At 43.0% G+C, this 22,893-nt stretch overlaps 1 protein-coding gene across 1 annotated transcript; it reads left to right on the top strand.

Annotated features, from left to right (window-relative positions):
* Window positions 1–7,023: 7,023 nt before the first annotated feature.
* tollip (toll interacting protein) lies at window positions 7,024–16,862 on the top strand. The gene is made up of 6 exons (XM_034215167.1): window positions 7,024–7,222; window positions 12,147–12,296; window positions 12,439–12,621; window positions 13,355–13,507; window positions 13,910–13,994; window positions 14,622–16,862. The coding sequence occupies exons 1-6, from the start codon at window positions 7,190–7,192 to the stop codon at window positions 14,843–14,845; spliced, it is 828 nt and encodes a 275-aa protein (XP_034071058.1). The 5' UTR covers window positions 7,024–7,189; the 3' UTR covers window positions 14,846–16,862.
* Window positions 16,863–22,893: the final 6,031 nt, after the last annotated feature.

A 22,893-nucleotide genomic window follows, 5' to 3' on the forward strand; every position in this document is an offset into this window, starting at 1 on the left:
TTAAAACTGACCAAATGTTTTCCTATCTACATTTTAAATCATGCATGCTGTCTGGGCCTAATTCTCTGATATTATAAATTCCCTCAATAGTTAGGGTCTGAGACCCTATTGTAATCGCTCGCGCAGCCCTGCCAAACACACAAAACAGGGAAAACGACCGGCAAAGCAAGAAAGATGTTCCGAAATCATAACGGCAGATAACCCGCGCGACTACAGTGACGTGGGCTTCGCTACATCATTTATATGAAGAACTCACCAAATGTTGCACGTGCGTCAGGACTGGTCAAAATGTACGCCCACTTCCGTTTTAACGTAAACTCCCCCCACTTTCACGTAAACTAACGAAAATTGCTACGTATATCTAGGGTGCGGAGACTAAACAAAAAGGAAAATCGTCCAAATGGCACCAGACTTCAGATTATGGTTAATGGTCCGGACCTCAACATGTCTATGTGCCACTTGTGAGTTTTCCTCAAAAGCCGTTGCCATGTCAACGCAACCCTCGCCGTTAAACACGATATTGCTATAACTCCAATGAAAATGGTCATACACTGGTCAAACTTCACAGTCCAGCCCTTAAGACATATACGTTTAATTGTTTTTATTTTTCTCAAATGCTGTTGCCATGGCAACACAATGCTCGCCATGAAACACGGTTGTCTCATAACTCCAGTGAACATGCTCCAAACGGCCCAAAACGTCACATGTTTGATAACGTTCCATCCTTGGCCGGGCCTTAGCAGGTACGCAGCAGGCCCTTACCGACAGGAAAAACCCCAGGATGACGTAGTGAATGCATGTCAGACTGGTTATGCCCCCTTGATACATTTTATGGAAACCAGCTGCAATGGGGAGCAGTGATGGAAGCTGCCACATTGCAACTCATTGGAAATTAACAGCTGATTAGAGGGTGCTGCTTCTATCACTGAAAACCTGAAACTTTGACTTTAAATGTATTTTGTCAACAAATCTCCCGTGTTTTGTTATAGCAACTAGTTTTTTGTGTACCTTGTCCTTGCCAACACTAATGTTATCAACAGCATACACAGCGATCACGCAATTCTTAACGAGAAAACTAGTTGCTAAAACAAAACACGGGAGTGTACCTTGTTAGCTGATGTTAGCTAGCTGACATTAACGTTACACATTACACTCACCGAAACCTTGTAAAGCCGGTCCCGCATGCTGGCTCTTACGGAACCGACTAACTCCCCTTTTGTGTATTTGCAGCTCTCAACATGCCCAGACGTGTAATGATTTTCACCTCGTTTCATACTTTCCGCCTCATTCTGAAAGAAACAGGGGAAATGTGCTAAGGTGACGTGTATTGTACGAGACCAGAGATGTAGTTCATTGAGCGATTTCACGCAAAAATAAGTGTAACTTCACAGTTTTACGACAAACTATTTTTTTCTTGACTTGCAACATTTTCTTTTAAATTGACAAACATCATGTGTCATTCATGGCACAATTCAAACGGGATCGAAAGATAATTTCTCTCTCCATTGACTTCAATACATAATTTTTCCGAAATAAGGTCCCATGGTGGATCACCGGAAAGGGAGGGACTTCGGCTCTCTATGGGCCGGGACAAACATAATGATATACTTTTTAAACCAGATTTAAATATATTTAATAATAAAACTGTAATGTTTCTTTCTCTGCGAGGTTACAACAAAGGGGATTTATCTCAGATTACTATAGACAAATTAAGAAAAGCTTTCTGTAAAGCTGCAACCGGTTCTTGTGACTTTAACAACAGAAAAGGAGTTTTGAGAATGACAAGGTTCTCACTGAAATGTCATCTTAAAAAACACATTCAAATGTGATGTGAAATATTTAGAATACATTTAGAGTGCGTGTTGTTATTGGTCCAAAAATCAGGCACCCTAAAGGTATTCTAAATATTTCCAATCAGTTTTGATATCTGGGATGTCACTCTGTTTATACACTATAGAAAACAATGTGTGGACACCAGAAGCATCCTTCATGTTTGAATATTTGTGTTAAAGTAATTTCTTGCATTTAAATAACTGTTTCGATGTGTTCCAGTCAGGCTTTCGTCCAAACCACAGCACTGAGACTGCTCTTGTAAAGGTCTTTAATGACATCCACTTAAACACAGACAGTGGCAGAACTTCAGTGTTAGTATTATTAGATCTCAGTGCTGCGTTTGACACTGTTGACCACAACATATTACTCGACCGACTGGAAAACTGGGTGGGACTTTCGGAAACAGTTCTAAATTGGTTTGAATCCTACTTAAAGGACAGAAACAACTTTGTTTCTATAGATAAATACACATCTGAGTTGACAAATATGACATGTGGGGTTCCTCAAGGCTCCATCTTGGGGCCTCTTCTTTTTAACATCTACATGCTACCACTGGCTCAGATAATGAAGAACAACAAAATAAGTTACCATAGCTATGCAGATGACACACAAATTTACGTAACAATTTCACCAGGAGACTATGCTCCAATTCAAACACTGAGTAAGTGCATTGAACAAATCAATGACTGGATGTGTCAGAACTTTCTCCAATTAAACAAAGATAAAACTGAGGTAATGGTTTTTGGAGCCAAGGCAGAACGTATAAAAGTTAGCGCTGAGCTTCAGTCTGCAATGTTCAAAACAACAGATAAAGCCAGAAATCTAGATGTAGTCATGGACTCTGACCTGAGTTTCAACAGTCACATTAAAACTGTTACTAAATCAGCCTACTATCACCTAAAGAATATATCTAGGATTAAAAGACTAATGTCACAGCAGGATTTGGAAAAACTTGTCCATGCTTTTATCTTCAGTAGACTGGACTACTGTAATGGTGTTTTCACAGGTCTCACTAAAAAATCTATTAGGAAGCTGCAGCTGATTCAGAACGCCGCTGCTCGAGTCCTCACTAACACTAAGAAAGTGGATCACATCACTCCTGTTCTGAAGTCTTTACACTGACTTCCTGTGTGTCAAAGAATAGATTTCAAAATACTGCTGCTGGTTTATAAAGCACTGAATGGTTTAGGCCCAAAATACATTTGTGACCTCCTGCTAAATGATGAACCATCCAGATCTCTCAGGTCTTCAGGGACTGGTCAGCTTTCTGTCCCCAGAGTCAGAACTAAACATGGTAAAGCAGCGTTCAGTTATTATGCTCCAAATATCTGGAACAAACTCCCAGAAACCTGCAGGTCCGCTGCAACTCTGACTACTTTTAAATCCAGGCTGAAGGCTTTTCTTTTTGTCGCTGCTTTTAATTGAACTATTCATATATTAGACTGCACTGCAACTTTGATCCATGTACTTTTTCTTTTAATGTTTAATTGAACTATTCATATCTTAGACTGCACTGTAACTTTTATCCATGTACTTTTTCTTTTAATGTTTCTTTTATTATCTTTTCTTTTTAATGACTGATTTTAAATGCCTTTTTCTTAATGTCTTTCATTTTTTGTAAAGCACTTTGAATTGCCTTGTGTTGAAAGGTGCTATATAAATAAACTTGCCTTGCCTTGCCTTGCCTTAAATGTTGTGTACAACACAGCGGTAACCAGGCTTGGATTTTCCTCATCTTAGGGGCAAGGCCATTTGGCCTTTGGTGTGTCACATTTTTTCAGGGCGCAAAGGCCACATGCCAGGGCACAAAGGCCATTGAGGGAAACATTTGGATTTGGAGCTTACAAATAAATAACTTCACTTTCTGATAAGAAAAACCCACGAATGATATGGAAAACAAATCACTTTTTTAATATCAATAATGTCAAACATTATATCATCATATAGGCCTATTCCTCCTTAGTATTACCGTATATAAAATGAAATACTCTACTATGAATAATTAGTGTTTGGTATTTTTTCCATCTATTACTTCTCCCATTCACAAATCCAAAATCAAATCCAAAAATCTAAAATTATATTATGTAACAAATATATTCCATTTCAGAGCAGAAGAAACAGCCTTCAAGGGTCCAACTCTGCACATACATCATTCAGCAGTGCACAGTGAAGCTCCAACATCCAACTGTATGAACAAGCGATACTTTGAAATGCAAAAGTGTGTGTGTGCGTGTGCGCGTGTGTGTGAGAGAGTCTCTTTAATCAACTCCTCACAGGACTGTCTGTGTCATGCGAATACAGTCGCTGCTTTAATTCTGTCTTTAGGACGTTGTTGTGAGTTTGGACGGAGCAGATACAGGTTCGTTTAGCCTGATCTGATCGAATGGAGGTCGCTCCATTCAGAGAACACGCATTTTAAAAGTTGTTCACCTGCCGTCTTGTCTGCACACTTGTCAAAGCACGGTTTTTACTGACCGTTATCAGTATTCAGTTACTTCGGCATCATTTTGAAACGTGTATTACAATTAAATCACGGTAAAATAGGTTAATTTTGTCTAGCACCACTCCATCCTCCCAGCTCCCCCCTCAGTCTCTCATCAACTGCCTGCATGACATCAAAGCATGGATGTCATGCAACTATCTGAAACTAAACAGCATGAAAACAGAGCTCATGGTTGTGGCACCCAAGGCCCTGCTCCAGAAGGTTGGTGACTTCGTCCTTGAGGTTGACGGCTGCTCCATCTCCCCATCTCCTGAAGCCCGCAACCTGGGTGTCATCCTCGACTCCACCCTTTCCTTCCATTCCCACGTCAAATCTGTGACCAAATCTGCCTTTTATCACCTGAGGAACATTGCCAGACTCCGACCGTCACTCTCGGAGTCGGTTGCCGAAACCCTAGTCCATGCATTTGTCACCACCCGCTTGGACTACTGCAATGGTGTCCTGTTCGGGGTTCCCAACAAAACCCTGGACAGGCTCCAGTATGTCCAAAACTGTGCTGCTACGGTACTCACGCACACAAAACCGTGGCAGCACATCACTCCCACCCTCATCCACCTACACTGGTTGCCGGTCAAGTCCCGCATATCCTACAAAATCCTCCTCCTTACCTACAAATCCCTCCATGCCCTTGCCCCCCAGTACCTATCGGACATCCTTCACCCACATACCCCACCCCGGAACCTGCGGTCCTCAGACTCTGGCCTGCTTACCACCCCCCGCACCAAACTGCGAACCTACGGGGACAGAGCCTTCAGTGTGGCAGCCCCCACCCTCTGGAACGCTCTCCCTGCGGAGATACGCAACATCCCCACACTTGAAGCCTTCAAAAGGGCCCTCAAGTCCCATCTGTTTGCCAAGGCTTTCGGCCCCTAAATCGATCTGTTGTTCTGTTTGTCTGTCTTTTGTTTTGTTATGTTTGTCTTTGCACTATTACTTGTGAAGCGACCTTGGGTCCCCTGAAAGGCGCTATAGAAATCGAAGCTATTATTATTATTATTATTATTATTAGTTGGTTTCCACCACAGTATTTACATGGCTATAAGCCCCGCCCCCTCTCCAGCGCGTCCTGTTTGAATGACAGGAGTAAACACAGCTGACAGCCGCTGTGAAACTCCAGCGGTAGAGCGATGCGAATATTCGCATCGCGTCCGTTGTGAACGCAGCATAATGCAGTTCAGAAACCACTGTTCTGACGCTTTTGAAGCAACTTCGAGATTTTAACAGTATCAGGGGCACACAGGCCATGGTGGCCGTAGGACGATACAATTATTTTCGGGGCTTCACGGCCAGACCGAGGGGCAATGTCCCCATCGGGCTGTGGGAACATAGACACGCTCCCACCGAGTCACCAGAACGAACCCCTTGTACATGTTTCTTTTCTGAGGAGGGAGACGTGTCTCTCTTTGCCTCCCACCTGACATGAAGCTGCAGTGTGTGTGTGTGCGTGTGCGTGTGTGTGTGTGTGTGTGTGTGTGTGTGTGTGTGTGTGTGTGTGTGTGTGTGTGTGTGTGTGTGTGTGTGTGTGTGTGTGTGTGTGTGTGTGTGTGTGTGTGTGTGTGTGTGTGTGGAGTGAGTGAGTGAGTGAGTGAGTGAGTGAGTGAGTGAGTGAGTGATGTGAGTGAGTGAGTGAGTGAGTGAGTGAGTGAGTGAGTGAGTGAGTGAGTGAGTGATGAGTGAGTGATAGCTTGGTTGTTTACTTTCCATCCAATTAAAATGTTTGAGAAAACGTTATATTACGTCTGTCGGAACCAAGTGCGATTCCATTTCATTTATTCCACCATGCTCCACACAAACTATGGTGTGATATAGAAAAGAAAATAAGAGAGGATCGGAGTGTTGCCCCTTTTTATTGTACAGGTTATGTTCAGCAGGATTATCTTATTAACGCCACTTTTATAATAGTTTACGAGTAAATGCAATCGCCAAACCTAATTAGCCAACATAATATAACATGGTGATTATGTGACTTTGCGTCACCACCGTTTTGCTATTTGGTCAACTTTTAACGGCAACTTTTTTAAAGAAACTTTCATTAACCACAGACCTTATTTTCAGGAGTTTAACCAGTGATTTCAAGACGAAGGAGCAAGCTATAAATGCCAAATCATTTCCTGGTTTAGGACTCATTCCTGCACCACTCTACTGGGTCCTTTGTATATGCATGAGTCACTTCTTCATTTCCCATTTGATGCTACAGTATTATTGACATAGCATGTATATATAATAATAGCCTGTTACATATGATATACTATGTAACAGGCCAAAATGAGTCATGACGCATACATACTTAAAAAGAGTTATGTTCATCAAAGAGCAGATTACACTCAGAAGTAAGGAAATAATGTTTCCAGATGTCCAAAACTAGCTTCACTGTAAACAAAAATTCAAATTGGAAAATATTTAATATAGGGTTATTTTAAAGAGAATAAAAGAAAAAATCATATTGTTTCTATTTGATGTATTTGTACGATGTGTAGGCCTACACACTAGCCTAACATAAGAGAAACTTATGACATTGTCATAATTGTTTAATATAATAAATTACTCTTCATCACAAATATGTTTATTCATGTTAACAATACGTCGTTTTAATCACGGTATATGTTGGGATTCTGCTCAGTAAAAGTTGTATTGTATTCGGAATGGGGAAACTGGTTGTGAATAAAGCTTTCTTTAAAAAAAAGAAGAAAAAAAAGAATAACTTCCGGGTCAAAGCTAACAAATCCGAGTTAGATCCATCTGCTCACTGACAGCTCTGAAGTTGTGATTTCATTTGCTCAGCACTCAGTGATTAAAGAACTCAGTGATTAAAGAACTCCACAATCTGATCTCCCGCGGATACCCAGAGACAACATGGCGACCACCGTCAGCACCCAGCGGGGACAGGTAACGCTCTGTGGCTCTGTGTGACGGCTGGGAGAACAGGGTCTAGGCGGAACCAGCCCCCACTGCTGCTAGACTCAGCTCTGACAGTTCATAAGTCAGTGATTCAACAGAAACGAGCAGCAGGTTCAACACGGACACAATCACCGACTGTTAGATAGATAAGGAGCTAATATTAGCTTAGCTAGCATAACAGGCTGTCAATAAAGCGCTACAGCAGCTAATGCTAATACACAGTGTTGTCTACAAAAACAACAACACATAACCTCGGTAAACAATACTTTTTACTGTTAGTAACTTTCGAGGAGGTGGTCTATCCAGACTTAGTACCGTTATTGATCAAATAAGTACTGAGATCTTTAAACAAGACATATACTACTGTTATTGTAAAAATACTGAGTCACAAGTTTAAGTCCTGCCTTCAGATCAAATATCATCAAAATATACTTAAAGTACCACAAGTTAAAGTACTTGCTAAGTGTAATGGCCAATTTCAGAATATATATAATATGACTGGATTGTGATGATTGATGCCTGAATCACAGCTCATTGTGATGACTCAATATGCTGCTGCTAGGCATCTAAGCCTTTAATCATATTAGTGGATTTATATTTTGTATTAGCTAATGGTATATTGTAAACAAGTGAGTAGATAAGTATTTAATAAGTAAAAGAAACACCTCTTATGAAATGGAAATACATCACAACACTGAGGGAACGGACTCCATCATGATGCATGTGTGCTTTGTTCACAATGGAAAGCAGTTGCTGTCACATCTGTAAAGAGACCACTGTGTCCTCCCCAGCAGCTGTATAGTACATGTACATGGTGTTAAGGTGAGGGAAGGCCATTTCAAATATTGATTGACTCAAAGATACAAATGTTTTTGTCGTTTAAGTCCCAGGCTCCTTCAACAATGCACCATAGATATACTTAACATACAAATAAAATACTTACAATAGTGCATAGGAATTGTGCAACACTTCATAGATGTATACCTCCTTCGTTTCTCACCTTTAAATGATCTGAGATTATGTTATATAATAGCGTACATTTCTCTGCAATAATAAGAAATATAATGCAGACAAGTCATCATTTGTTTGCAGAATGTATTCTTAATAGGTGTTTAGATCATGCAGCAATACAAGGGCAACATGAATAGAGTATTTCACATGAATTGTTTGGGTCATGTGGGGTAAATATTGGAAGCCCTGTATTGCGCGCTTCTGGAAGGAAGTCCTCACAGTCTTCAGTCTTCACAGCTGATACAAGATGCAACATTAACACGCTGTAGCATCATGCTAGCAGGCCTGACCACATCCTGACATCTGACCATTTCTCTTTAAGGGAAATAATTGCAACTTCATTTAACTTCTTCCCAGAGCTGCCAACCAAATCACATGGAGAAAAAGACAAATCTTACCACAGTATGTTCGTGTATTTATTAGATTGAATTAACGTGTGGTTACCACTTTATGTTACTTATAGTATTTGTCCATTTTTATTTTCTCAACAACGTATATTTTCTCTCAGTGAGAGGGGCGAATAAAAGACTTTCTGAGCATAATCTGAATTCAGTGGCGGCTGGTGCATTTTTCTCCAGGGGGGCTCTACCAAAATGGAAGCAAACTTAGACCCTGCTGACAGCTCCAGTCTGTGAGCCACACACCAGATTGGTACAACACATTTGTTTCAGCTTGGCTGCCACTCCATTGTGAACTCCCATCCTCATAGCCGAAGCCAACCATCCGGGATTTCAAGTCTTGCTCAGTCAGGCCCACATTCCTCAAACCAACAAGTATTGCGTCAAGGATGCCTTGGCTGTGGGCATACTCCAATGAAACAATGTCCACAAATGGATTGACAGGTTTGCCATCTTCCACATATGTCAAGTAGACCATCTCCTGATCTTTCTGGGAGCGGTCAACACTGGAATCGGACATGACAGAGAAGAAGTGTGTGTTTTTTAGTTTCTCCACCAGGTCATCCTTCATAGATTGACCTATGGCCTGGACAAAGGTGCGACAGGCATTGTCGTTCTTGTAAGTGTCACCAAAGTCCAGACCATTTTTGTGATGCAAGTCAACTAGGCTTGGAAACATGGTGAAGGGGGCTTCTTCTTTTGCCACAAAGTAAGCTATATTAAATAGCTTTGTCATCTTTTCTCTGACATATTTTGTAGGACACAAGCCATGGGTGTTCCGCTTGGGTTTACTTTCTCAGCCTGAGCGCCTTCGCAGTCAGAATGTGATGTCGTTTTGCTGTGTTTTTATCCGGATTTTGCCACCACCCACACCAACGAAAAGGTTGTTCCCTTTCGCAAGACTGGGAATTGCACGACAGCTTTTGCAGAACATCATGCCTGTCTCTGCATCAAATTCAGCAAATGGGAAGGTTTTCTTCCACTCCGGCAACCATTTGCATTTTCTTTTTGCCTCATATTTGTTTGAGCTCGAGGCCTTTGAGGCAACCTGCAAATAGAAATGTAAAAGTTGAACTATAGAGTGTGCAGCCTACAGCATGGGTCGGCAACAGGCAACTTGAGCCTCGTGATTACTGCCACTATTTGCTAAGCTATGATAAATGATGGAATGAAAAAATCTTATGACCCGAGCTCCTCCAACAATGCAACATAGTGATATAATAACATATAAATAAAATAATAGTGCAAGAAGTCTATATACACGTAAATATAATATGATGTATACAAGAACAGAATGTATCATGTGCTGTCTGCAGTGATGCTGAGCTGTTGAATGCTTTCAAAATGACTCTTGTGACTCGGGCTGGATGTTCTGACCGTCCAGACATGTACACAAAAAAGACATTTTATGATGTGTCAAAAGGCAAAAGTGTTTGTAGCTGTCCTGAAAGGCCACACTTGATGTGGGGGGTCGTAAAGAGGGGGAAACTAGACATGTGGCAGAAAAACATAATGGCCTGAACGCGATCATTTGTGTATAATTGTTTGATTCCACAATCAAGGGACAGTGTACTGTTATGGGCATACATTTAGTGACGAAGGTAACGTCGTCACTATGGACTGACGGCTTCAGGCCGGGTAATCTTGCACTTTATTAGCGTGATTGCACAGTACAGTTGACATTACATATTTGCACATAATTCATACTAATTATTGAGGTAGTATTTTTTAACTGATTAAACCGTAGTTATTGGAATGTTGTCTGGCAGGTGCTGGTCGGGTCCTCGGCTCCGCCTGGAAAGATAGGGGAGTTAGCGAGAGCGCAGAGAGTAGTTATGCTGGTGTAAGGATGACAGCGGTTGAGAGTAATCAGGGTGCAAATAATATGTTGTCTGTGGCTGATGATTGTGTGCACCTGGTGTCCTGTGTTGTCTCCTCCCCCCTCACCTGTGTCTGGTTGTGCTGATTAGAGTGTGTGTATTTAGGCTCTGTTTCCCTGTCTGTTGAGAGGCTGGTAGGGTGTGTGAGATCCTTGTGGCTGCAGAATGTGTGCAAGGAGAACAGCAGGATTGAGGCTGTGAACTTTGTGCACATGATTTTAATAAATGCCCACGTCGGGTTATATTTTTGGACGTTCTGCCTCTGCCTCCTTGCTTGGTCTGGGCCGCTCAACGGTCAGTCTCACACATTTGCAGAAATGGAATACAGTATTCATAACTACGTATGTTTCTCAGTTGTGAATAATTACCTGGAACGCTGTGCTTCTGTTACCTTAGAATTATTCTGAACATGTCTTTTGGTAAGATGCCTGAAATAAGATCTGTGGTTAACACAAGCTTAGGAGAGTTGTCAATCAATCAATCAATGTTTATTTATATAGCCCAATATCACAAATGTTACATTTGTCTCAGTGGACTTCACAGTTTGTACAGAATATCAGTATGACAATACGACACCCTCTGTCCTTAGACCCTCACATCGTACAAGGAAAAACTTCCGGAGAAAACCCACAGTTTAAAGGGAAAAATGGGAGAAACCTCAGGGAGAGCAACAGAGGAGGGATCCCTCTCCCAGGACGGACAGACGTGCAATAGATGCCGTGTGTAAATTGAAAAGATAATACATTTGCAACATAGGTAGTCCAAATGTTTGGAAATGCATGTGTGTATAATAGGAAGATGAATCCACGAGGATATCCATCCAGGACCTATGATCCAGGACCACAGCCACGACTCAAGATCCAGGGCTCGCGATGCAGGACAGAGGAGCGCAGGATCATCCATGACTCCGGATCCCGGCGTATATAGACACCAAAAAGAAAGACATTTGGGGAAGCTGGGTTAATCGGAACATGAGAGTACACAGGTATAGACAGAGAGAAGGAAGAAGTAAGATGTCCCCCGACAAACTAAGCCTATATCAGCAAAACTAGGGGCTGGATCTAATCAGCCCTAACTATAAGCTTTATCAAAAAGGAAGGTCTTAAGCGCACTCTTAAAAACGGATAGGGTGTCTGCCGGCCGAACACAAACTGGAAGCTGATTCCACAAATGTGGAGCTTGATAAGAAAAGGCTCTGGCTCCCATTGTACTTTTAGAGACTCTAGGAACAACCAACAACCCTGCATTCTTGGAACGCAATGCCCTAGTAGGACAGTAGGGTATAATGAGTTCTTTAAGGTAAGATGGCGCCTGCCCATTAAGGGCTTTGTAGGCGAGAAGAAGAATTTTAAATTCTATCCTGTGTTCTATAGGGAGCCAGTGTAAGGCAGCCAGAACAGGAGTTGTCTTCAGAAGCTTCAGTGTTTGCTAACAAGGGTCTAAATGAGACTACTGTCATCACACCAAACATTAGCCACCTGTAGCTTAGTGCTGTTGACATGAAGTCATGTGACCAAGATCTAGTCCCTTATAGCCTAACTTTAGCTCTTTACTCTGGCAGTTACATTTGTCTCAGGTCTTTTCTGTCATCTTTGAATTGCCATTTTGTGTGTGTGTGTTCAGGTGTACATTGGGGAGCTTCCCCAGGACTTCCTGCGGATCGCCCCCACCCAGCAGCAGCAGCAGGTGCACCTGGACGCACAAGCGGCCCACCAGCTGCAGTACGGGGACTCCATGGCAACTGTGGGGCGACTCAGCATCACGGTGGTGCAGGTACACACACACACACACACACACACACACACACACACACACACACACACACACACACACACACACACACAGCTGTGTCTCATCTGGATGTCTGTCCCCCTGTGGATCATATCACACTGGTCCTGTCTGTTCTGCTCTGAAGGGAAAGCTGGCTAAGAACTACGGGATGACCCGGATGGATCCGTACTGCCGTGTCCGACTGGGCTACGCAGTGTACGAGACCCCCACTGCTCACAACGGAGCCAAGAACCCGCGCTGGAACAAGGTGATCCAGTGCACCGTGCCCCCGGGGGTGGACTCCTTCTACCTGGAGATCTTTGATGAGGTGAGGAGGGGGACCTGCTGAATCCGTCCCCTTCAGTACTCTCACACACACACATGGATAAGAAGGGGTGTAACAGTTTCCAAACCGCATTAAGAACCACAGTACAAACATTCAGTGATACTCCAACTGTAACACCCGTACAGTTAGAAGATGATTATGAGATGAGAAATGATGAACATTTGAACTAGTTTCAGTTTTTAAATTGCTGTTCCTTTATACTGTTCAGCTATATGCTGATCAAAGTCAAAACATATTTGACAGAGAAACATAAAGGCAAAGGCCTTTAACATTCATGACTTCAGTTTAGACATATCTGATAAGGCGGGTGTTTAAAGGCAGTGCAGATATTCACAACTCTTATTTACTTTCCATCCCGATGATGATTGCCTCCTTACCACCTCACAAAGTTACACAAGTACTTTTCTTTTTTTAATCTTTGATTTTTTCTTTATTTCAAGTATAGTACTGTGCTACAAATGAATTGTTATGGGACCAGGGGTTGCAGTGCATGTGTGCGACAGTGTGCTTAGTTAAACTGGGAACCATAGTCATTGGGCTTAAACTAAACCTCATCGAGTGAAGACAAGGTTAGAAGAATACCTTAACCACAGAATGTTTATTTATATACAATTGTTCTCCCCGTGTTTCCTGGGATATTTGGAACAGTGAATCAGACAGAACTGTGTCCCTCAGCATGTGTTTAGTGAGTGAGCTCTGAGCTGTCTGTTTCCAGAGAGCGTTCTCCATGGACGACAGGATAGCATGGACTCACGTCACCATCCCAGAAAGCCTGCGCGGGGGCAGCGTGGTGGACGAGTGGTTCACCCTCAGCGGTCGGCAGGGCGACGACAAGGAGGGCATGATCAACCTGGTGATGTCTTTCGCTGTGAGTGCACTCTCTCTCCCTCATGTGGAGGATGTGCAACTCCACCACTTAGACTTTATTAAACCTTTTTACAGCAAACAACACGATAAACTACCAGCACAGTGCAATACGAGAAATATTCCTGTGTATTATGGACACATAATAAATGCAAAGCGTATCATGTTCCCAAATAATCAAGGTAAATAGGACTCATGTTCTCAATAGCAATTGAGTAGGTTATATTCACAATCATATTCATTTTGAGATATATTTGAACCACCTTCCAGTATACGAGTCGTTTCTTAGTCTTAAAACAAAGAAAACATACACAATATAATGCCATTTTGCATTATATTCTCATCCACCCCAGCCCTCTTTAGGTGAGATGAACATGTTCAGTTGTTCATCTCTCCTCTCTGTCAGTCCTTACCTGCAGGCATGGTGACCCAGCCCGTCGTCCTGATGCCCTCTGTGTACCAGCAGGGGGTGGGATATGTGCCCATTGCAGGTCAGACACACACACACACACACACACACACACACACACACACACACACACACACACACACACACACACACACACACACACACACACACACACACACACACACACACACACACACACACACACACACACACACACACACACACACACACACAATCTAGCCTCTCAATGGTGTTTTTGTAATCACCTTCACCGTCAGGTCCACAGGGTTGAAATGTATACAAACTAGTTAACCTACAGACAGTATTAATTAACAGTGTGCTAGAAGGCTAGCTAGCAGATGTTAGCTATCTATCTAACAAGATGCCTAGCTAGCTTACTAGCTAAGTATCTTTCTAACTATCCCCAAATTGGTGGTTTAACTTCTAAATATTATGAAATACCCTGAGGTTATTTACATTGCCGACCTGTGTCTACCCTCGTCACCTCCAAACATCGACATCAAATCCAAAAATGTACGTTATTTGAATAAACTGATCACATATTTTGAAGCTAAGTGGTTACTGTCTTGCCTGAAAAAAGGATTAAGACCTTTTATTGGGCTGGCTCTTCTCTGTTAGTTCCCCCCCCCCCCCCCCCCCCCCCTTCTGTGTCTGGATCTTACATCAGCAGTGTGTGTTGTGTTGCTAGGAGTGCCTGCAGTCTACAACCAGGGCATGGTGCCAATGGGGTTGCCCGCAGCCGTGCCCGCAGTGGGGGGCCCGGGGCCGGTGTGCAGCGAGGAGGACCTGAAGGCTCTGCAGGACATGTTCCCCAACCTGGACCCCGAGGTGGTCCGCACCGTGCTGGACGCCCAGCAGGGCAACAAGGACGCTGCCATCAACTCTCTGCTGCAGATGGCCGAGGAGCTCTAACTGCAGAACACGGCTCACAGCGGACGCACGCACGCGCGCGCACACACACACACACACACACACACACACACACACACACACACACACACACACTGCAGCCACAGAGATGTTTCCTGTCCCTCTATTGATCCTGCGTTAGGATGTGAGGGTGCTTAAGGTTAGTATCAGTGTGCTCATCTGCTCACTCAGCGTTTGATTTGCACTGTCTGAGCCGTAGTGAGTCCTGTTGTTGTTGTTGTTATGATGTTTACATCATGTCTGTAGTAACCTGCAGAATTCTGTTGTTTTATATGTCGCTGTAAAGTGTTTAATGCAGAGCTCAAAATCTGGTAAATTATTATGGATGTATAAATTATTTAGAATATATGGTGATGAGTCGATGAACAAACGCCCTGAGGACGCCATGTCCCTCTGAGTCATCTTTCATAGTGAGCCAATCATTTCTCTGCAACGTTTTGATGACACCAATGATCAATCAGTGCAGTGAGGATGTGGGAACTGCTGTAAAGTAATATCCGGTGTATATATGAGAGTTTTGATAAAAACACAGTTAGCTGTGATGAACATTGTCTGGAGAGATTTACTCTAACTTTTATTGAGATAAGTATTCACCGCTGTATTAAGAAATACTTAGTGCCCCCTGAGTAGTGAGGGTGAGAACCCCACTAGATGTTCATCCCCAGAGGACCAAACTATTTAGGGTGCCAGAAAAACATTGAATATGTTCCAATTCATAGTATGTCAAAGCCAGAATGCCAAACACACCACGTTTTTCTGACTGGATAGCAGATGTAAGAGCAAGAGGGTCAAAGTTCAAGTTGGTCCTGCAGTATGAAGTCAAAGAACAATGAATTGTATCTGCTGTTTATGGTGACCCCCCACCATCCTATTAAAGCATGTACATGAGGACTAACAGCTTCACTGTGTGATGTGAGCGCAGCGCTTCCTGTGCCCTCTAGCTCTCCTCCGCTCTGTGGCCTCTGCCTGCCAAAGGTTCACGTGACAGCAGATGGCGTCTGATGGACTTACTATCGCTCATTATCACTTCTCTGTCATGTGATTCTGTTCTGTCAGCATCTGGACATCCTTGCACTTGCAGTTTAATTTATTAAATTGATTATTAGAATCGTTTGTCATTTATCGTCATGCTTGGCATAACCTGCAGTTGTTTAAATCTTCATGTTACATTTCATAGCTTTAGGAAGAGTGCTTTTAGTGCTCAGAAGACAACGTGCCCCCTCTTCACAACCACAGCTACATTCAGCTCCAAGCACAATGAATATCTTTGTGAAAGGAAAAAGATGCTCATAAAACAACTCATTGTCATCTTCCTTTGTCCAGCCTGGTGCCATGTATATACGTGTCATACCTGCAGGTGTAATAGTCATGTGTGACCCATCTACAGCAACACGTCCCTGTGAGACATCATTCAGACCCCGCTGAGAGTTAGTCACAAAGATCTTAGAGGCATTTTACATCGGATCAAACCCTAAAGAGGAAGCAGGACTCAGTGTGAGCTTCAGAATCATGTTTCAGACAAGAACAGTCACACATGGTGTCTTTGAAGGGGGGGCTTTGTATACTAAAGGTCAAGACACAGATAATACAAAGTCTAGATGTTTTGATAATGGAAAGGGCGGTGTGGCTTTTGAAACAAATAGGACAGATTTGCAAAGTTTACATTAGAGTTTAAAGAATATGCAAGTTGACTTTTGTTCTCATTTATATACACACACTTCTGATTTTATATAAAAGTACCAGATATGTTTGTTTTTTCTCCAGTAGTTGCTCATTTTTGTACTAATTATTGAACCAAGATAGGTTCACTTCAGCGTTGAAGTGCTCAGAATCCGCCTCTAACGGTCTGGCGGGACATTAACCCTTGTTAAGTCAGTGGGCATCGGTAAAGAGGGAAATGAGAGTTGCAGAGTTATGGGGTGTTCAGTTTAACCTGGGCTTGCAAATAGTGAGCTGTGCAAAAATACACAGAGCTACAATAAAATTAAGGATGACATCATTATGGTTTCTGTTGGCTTTTTTGTTCCTCTGTGTAGTTAAAGAATGTAACACACGCCTTCATTAAGCACTGATGTAATGGTGGGAATGCTCAGTGACCCAAATCACACATACCCACATTGTTGTGTGACCAACAGGTGCATGCTGGGTCTGGCTAAATGCTGTAATGCTCATAGCGGTCATGGAGTCTGGTTTCTGGGGTCGCTGAGTACATTTACCTTCAGTCAGGTGTGTCCGCTGCTTCTGATGATCACAATCAGAACTCCTTCACATTTACAGCAGAGGTGTAGTGCAGATAAAGTGAAGAGAATATACTTACTAGGGATGCACGATATTGGTTTTTTGAAACCGATACCGATAACTTCCTGCTTCCCAAGACCGATAATAAAAAAAATTACGCCACTAATTATTTTAACGCGATTAACGCATGTGTATTTTTTTTTCCTCGGCCGCCCCGTAGTTTCAGAGCGCATCGAGTTTAAAATACCATCTACAAGCTGATGCTGACAGCCCCGCTCCTGCCGCTCGCTTGCTGCAGACCACACTTCCACGCTCACCGGCAGGCACCGACTGGCCATCTGGAGGACCGGGAGGGTGTGTGTATGTGTGGCCCGAGCGAGAGAGAGAGAGAGACCTTACGTGCATTGTTGTTGTTAGCATCTGGTGCTAGCTAGCTGCGCTAACGGATATAAGGAGCTGTTTAAATGAAAACAGAGGAGCGACATTTCGCCACAACTGCGCCGAGCACTTGACTTTATGCAGGAAGCCAGACAGTGGGACATTGTACGAAAAGTCAGCACACTCAGCACGGATAGTGCGCAACATGATTGCAGCGTCCAGGCAGCTCCGGTTCGAGCATATGCCTTAAGTTGCACAAAGCTCCAACGCCCATACCACCGACGACATGTTTGTTTACTGTCCTGGCTTCACGGCCGCACACCATTTACGTCACAGCCAGGCATGAGTTAGGGAGCGCTGGATTTGTGAAGAACTCCCCTCTTCCTAAACCACTAATACCACAGTACTGGCAAAACGGGAGGAGCCGAGTGAAAAACAAGCGCCCCTCATCCCAATCCACCCACACCGCCGTATTTTTTTCTCTTTTTTTACCCAAAACATATATTGTATATTATCGGGGCTATTAATCCTGGTATCGGGTTTATCGGGATGACGTCATAATTCCTAATATCGGACCGATAATTATCGCGCATCCCTAATACTTACATATTAAAAAATAACAAAGTAGCCTATGCATTGCACACGTTATTATTAACATAAAAAACACAATAAGTAAAGCAACTAATTGAGAGAAAAAATAAAGCGTGACTGTCCAGAGGGTATATTGCACAAAGTTTTATATTGCCAGTGTTATTGCACTGTGATACTCCAGAGCACGGAGACATCATGCTGTCAGGATAATCCAGCAGAGAAGTTGCATCTGAAGCAGATTTGACTTTGTGGTGCACCCAGAAAGACGTTCAGGGAGAGAGAGTATTCCGTTTGATACACGGACTGCAGAGAATCCGAGAGTCTGGGGAATTAAATGCGTTTACTTTTTTTGTTGTTTTGTTACCCCTCTCTTTAAAACAGTTGCACAGTAATAGTGACTGACCCAGTTAGTGCTTTTGTAACCCTCCTGTCGTGTTTGTTTGCAAGGGTTAAAGGAGCAGTAGGTAAGTTTGAGAAACCGGCTCGAGATACACTTTTTGTTATATTCCATGGAATGCTCTTAACATCCCGATAGCAATGAATATCTGAAGTGCGTTGACAACAAATCCATACAAACATGTCATTTCTGGAAGCCGTAGTACTGTAAAAAGTACAACCAATCATCTGAGCCGGCCCGGCTAAAGTAACTGGATGGCCTACCTGCCTGTCAGCCTTCCATCTGTGCACAAACTTATCTCTGCCCTCATTGGTCATGTGCGCGTTTGTGTGTGTGTTGGAGGAGGGGCTCTGTGAGGAAGTGGCAGATTTTTTCCTGTATTTTCAAATTCTAACACACTCCAGCTGGTTTCTCCAACATTGCCTACCCCACCTTTAAGTCAATATTTTACAAAAATGCTTTCATTCAATTAAAATGTTCTTGCAAAAATATTTGTACAATATGTGCAGGATGCTGTGATTTCATTAACACTGCCCCCACACACAAATATTCCGATTTATAAAACAATGCGCACGCACGTCATACGCCGGTTTCCCTTAATACATCACAATCAACTCGAAATTCGGCGCAGCTTTAGCGGGCGTTTTAAGAGTGGCTTTAATCAATGTTTGAAAATGAATTCTTCATATATGATAAATGAGAGGTAACATTTTATTTATGGTATTATTTCCACATATTTCTCTCCATTCTTCCTTCTGCCAACGGTGTCGCAGTTTCTCGTCTCTCCCGTTGTTGTGCTTAGTGCGTACGGATGGGTCAGAATGTCCGTGGAGGACCGCACATTTTCCCGTCAAGTTTGTTTTGTATAAATCGCAAAGATTGTTTAAAAATTGGCGTTCGCCATCTTTTGAGCATACGCCACGTTTTTAAAAGAGGCCCCAGGGGCCTCATTTATAAAGCAATATACGCTCAAAAAATGGCGTACGCCAGTTTCTACGCAATGTTTGCGATTTATAAAATACTAACTTGACGGGAAAATGTGCGGTCCTCCACGCAAACTCTAACCCATGCGTACGCACTAAGCACAACAACGGGAGAGACGAGAAACTGCGACACCGTTGGCAGAAGGAAGAATGGAGAGAAATATGTGGAAATAATACCATAAATAAAATGTTACCTCTCATTTATCATATATGAAGAATTCATTTTCAAACATTGATTAAAGCCAATCTTAAAATGATTAAACAAACGCCTGTTTGCGACTCCTCAGTGCACACAAGAACATAACTTGGAGAAATAAATAAATACAGATATGTTATTTAAAACCACCTCGAATATGTTGTGTTAATGTTATGAAATGTTTTCTCATAAATGATGCGGTAAGCAGGAGGACAGAATTACGTCTAAACTGACGCCGTGTTGCATTTCTATAGGTTGTAGATACGAGCATGGTTTTATATACTATCACGTTTAATCGTGTTTTATGCCGTTTGCCAAGACTTGATAAGTCGCTCGTAAAACACAGGAGGTATGGAAGCTAAGAACACCTTATGTGTTTTGCAGGTCACCCTTGAAAAAGAGATATTTTGATCTCAAGGGGCTTTCACCTGGTTAAATAAAGGCTACAAACAAACAAACAATGTGGTAAATTGTACAGCTGATATAACACAACACATTAGTTGTATTTCCTTTAACTGGTGGATATAGGGTTGCTGCGGGGGGGGGGGGGGGGGGGTTGAGACGCACAGGCTGCAGTGGAGACGCTGCGCACAGCTGATCGACAGCTGGGACACAAACCACCAAATACAAAAACATAATTCAGATCCAGTCGTCATGACTCCACTCCGGAGGGATTCCCGATCATTTCTTACAGTCTCTCATCAAGGGGGGGTCTCCTGTCCCCGGTACAAACACACTGCCTGAGGAAGGCTATGTGTATTGTTTTTGTCATTAACTTTTTTCAGACCACTTATTTATTTATTTTGGTGACGATCCGACCTCCATGCTGCTACTCTGGTTCAAACTGCATCCACCAAACAATATGCTTTATCTCGACCTCCCCAAAATAACCACAATCTGACACGGTGTGAGATGTCTTTTTTAGCTGTTCTGTCGTCATTTCCTGCTATCTTCTTCATAAAGTCAGTCAGAATGAATGAATGAATGGGCGTTTCTTTGACTATTTATAGGCAAATATGGGCGTTACGTGAAGCCCGCAAGAGCTGCACCGCATTTCGAGTCGGTTGTGATTTACAAAGGGAAACCGGCGTAGGAAGTGCCATACGCATTTTCCTCGCCGGTACGCAATGTTTGGTGAATCGAGAAGTGGCGGAAAATGTATGGACCTATTTTTCGGATTTCTACTACGTAAGCAACCTTCCCACGTGAATCCTACGCACGGCGTTATACATGAGGCCCCAGGTCACCTAACCAGCATACTACAGATCATTTCTCATGAATGAATGCCAGACTAATCCCACTGTTTGTCACATTACAGCTCCAGACTGTTGAATGAACCTGTGACCAGGGCTGGACTGGGACAGCAAATCGGCCCTGGCATTTAGACCCAGACCGGCCCAAATCCATAAAACAAACGAATAGTAGCGGTTCCTGACAAGAAGAATAACTCAGTATAATTTAAAACAACGCTATTATTATTATCCTTTTTACATACCAGGGGCAAACTAAACTAATACATACAACAAGTATGTGTAACTATCAATCATTAGAAATTAGACCTTCAAACCCTCTCACAAAGCGAACAGTGACCGAGCAGGGGGGTCTGATGGTGGTGGAGGCGGGGAGGGAGCGGATCAACAGCTCGAGCAGCTGTCAACTCAACATTGTAAATAACCAAACAAAAACGATCACCGGTTCATCTTGTTTTGGGCGTGAGAATAGTTTGGGCAGCGTGTGAGATTGAGAGTGAAAGCGTGTGTTACACGCTAGATGCGTGAGAGTTGGCAACCCTGGTTTACCTGCTGCAGGTGGGGCCGACCAGTTATACAAGAGGGAGATAATAGCTGTACTTATTTTTTAATGAGCCACATGCCATGATGCACCAACTTCAGACTTCCTTACAGAGCCACTCCTCCAACACACACGAACGTGCACATGACCAATGAGGGCACGAGATAAGTGTGTGCACAGATGGAAGGCTGACAGGCAGGTAGGCCAACCCAAGTTCCCATCAGCAAAAACACGTGGGTTTGCTATCCTGGCTCCAAAATGGTGGAATGAGCTCCCCATTGACATCAGGACAGCAGAAAGCCTACACATCTTCCAGACTGAAAACTCATCTCTTTCGACTCCACTTCGAGCCATAGAATTACTAACAAAGCACTTATATACTAATAAAGGACTGGCTTTTCTAAAGCCAGTTGAGTAGCACTTGAAATGTTTGGCTCTATGAAACCTGATGTACTTATATGATTCTGTTTTCTTCAAAGTTGTGTCTTCCTGGTGGAACGGACTTATTGTAAGTCGCTTTGGATAAAAGCCTCAGCTAAATGCAATGTAATGTAATGTAATGTCTGGGGGGGTATGCCCCCCCCAGAAGAAAAGTTTTCAAAATAACCCCTTAAATGATGACTTCTAGTGAATTTAGGGGGGGGAGACCCTATAGTGCCCTGCCTCCTCTTTCTATGACAACACAATAGAGATAGGACCAGATGAGTCTACAGGATGAGTCGACGGCATCTTTTCTTGGGCTTGTTTCTCCCACAGATTGACCCTCTGATATGACTCCCTGATAAACACTGCTATGTCATTGATTAGGTTGAAAAGTGTTCCACATTCGATGACAGTTTGGGTAGTTTCAGCCAGGACAAGATTAAGAACATGAGCATAGCACCACACATGGACATGAGTGGGTGACTGGGAGGTCATCAGTGCAGAAAATCCTTTGTACCAGCCTTGCATATTGGATGCTCCATCTGTTGCATTACCTATACACATGCCCTTGTCCAGTTTCAGATGCTCTAAGACCTCTGAGAGCAAGTTCACAAAGTATTGTCCGGTGGATGCATGGCACTTCACTAAAGCCACAAGCCTCTCTTGCACAGTCTCATTGACATATCTTAAGATTACTGAACACTGATCCTGAGAAGTTATGTCTTGTGTTGTGTCCAGCTGAACAGAAAACATTCCGGCCTTCTGGACATCACTGGAGATACTTTCTTTGATTAGACTACCAACAGTTTCTATTATGGAGTTAACAGTAGTTTTGGAGAGTAGGGTGATGAGAGACCCTCTACCTTTTGTTCCACTGGATTGGTGCAATTTCTTGCTCTTCTCTACGCAATCATCCAGATGCTCTTTTAAGCAGACATCATACTTTCCTAATAAAAGGATGAGCTCCAAAAAGTTACCGTGGTCCACGGTGTTGTCAGCTAGCATATATGCTCCCTCATTCTCCACACGCTCC

The sequence above is a fragment of the Gymnodraco acuticeps genome, unplaced genomic scaffold (assembly GCF_902827175.1).
Source record: "Gymnodraco acuticeps unplaced genomic scaffold, fGymAcu1.1, whole genome shotgun sequence".
Taxonomy (NCBI): Eukaryota; Metazoa; Chordata; class Actinopteri; order Perciformes; family Bathydraconidae; genus Gymnodraco; species Gymnodraco acuticeps.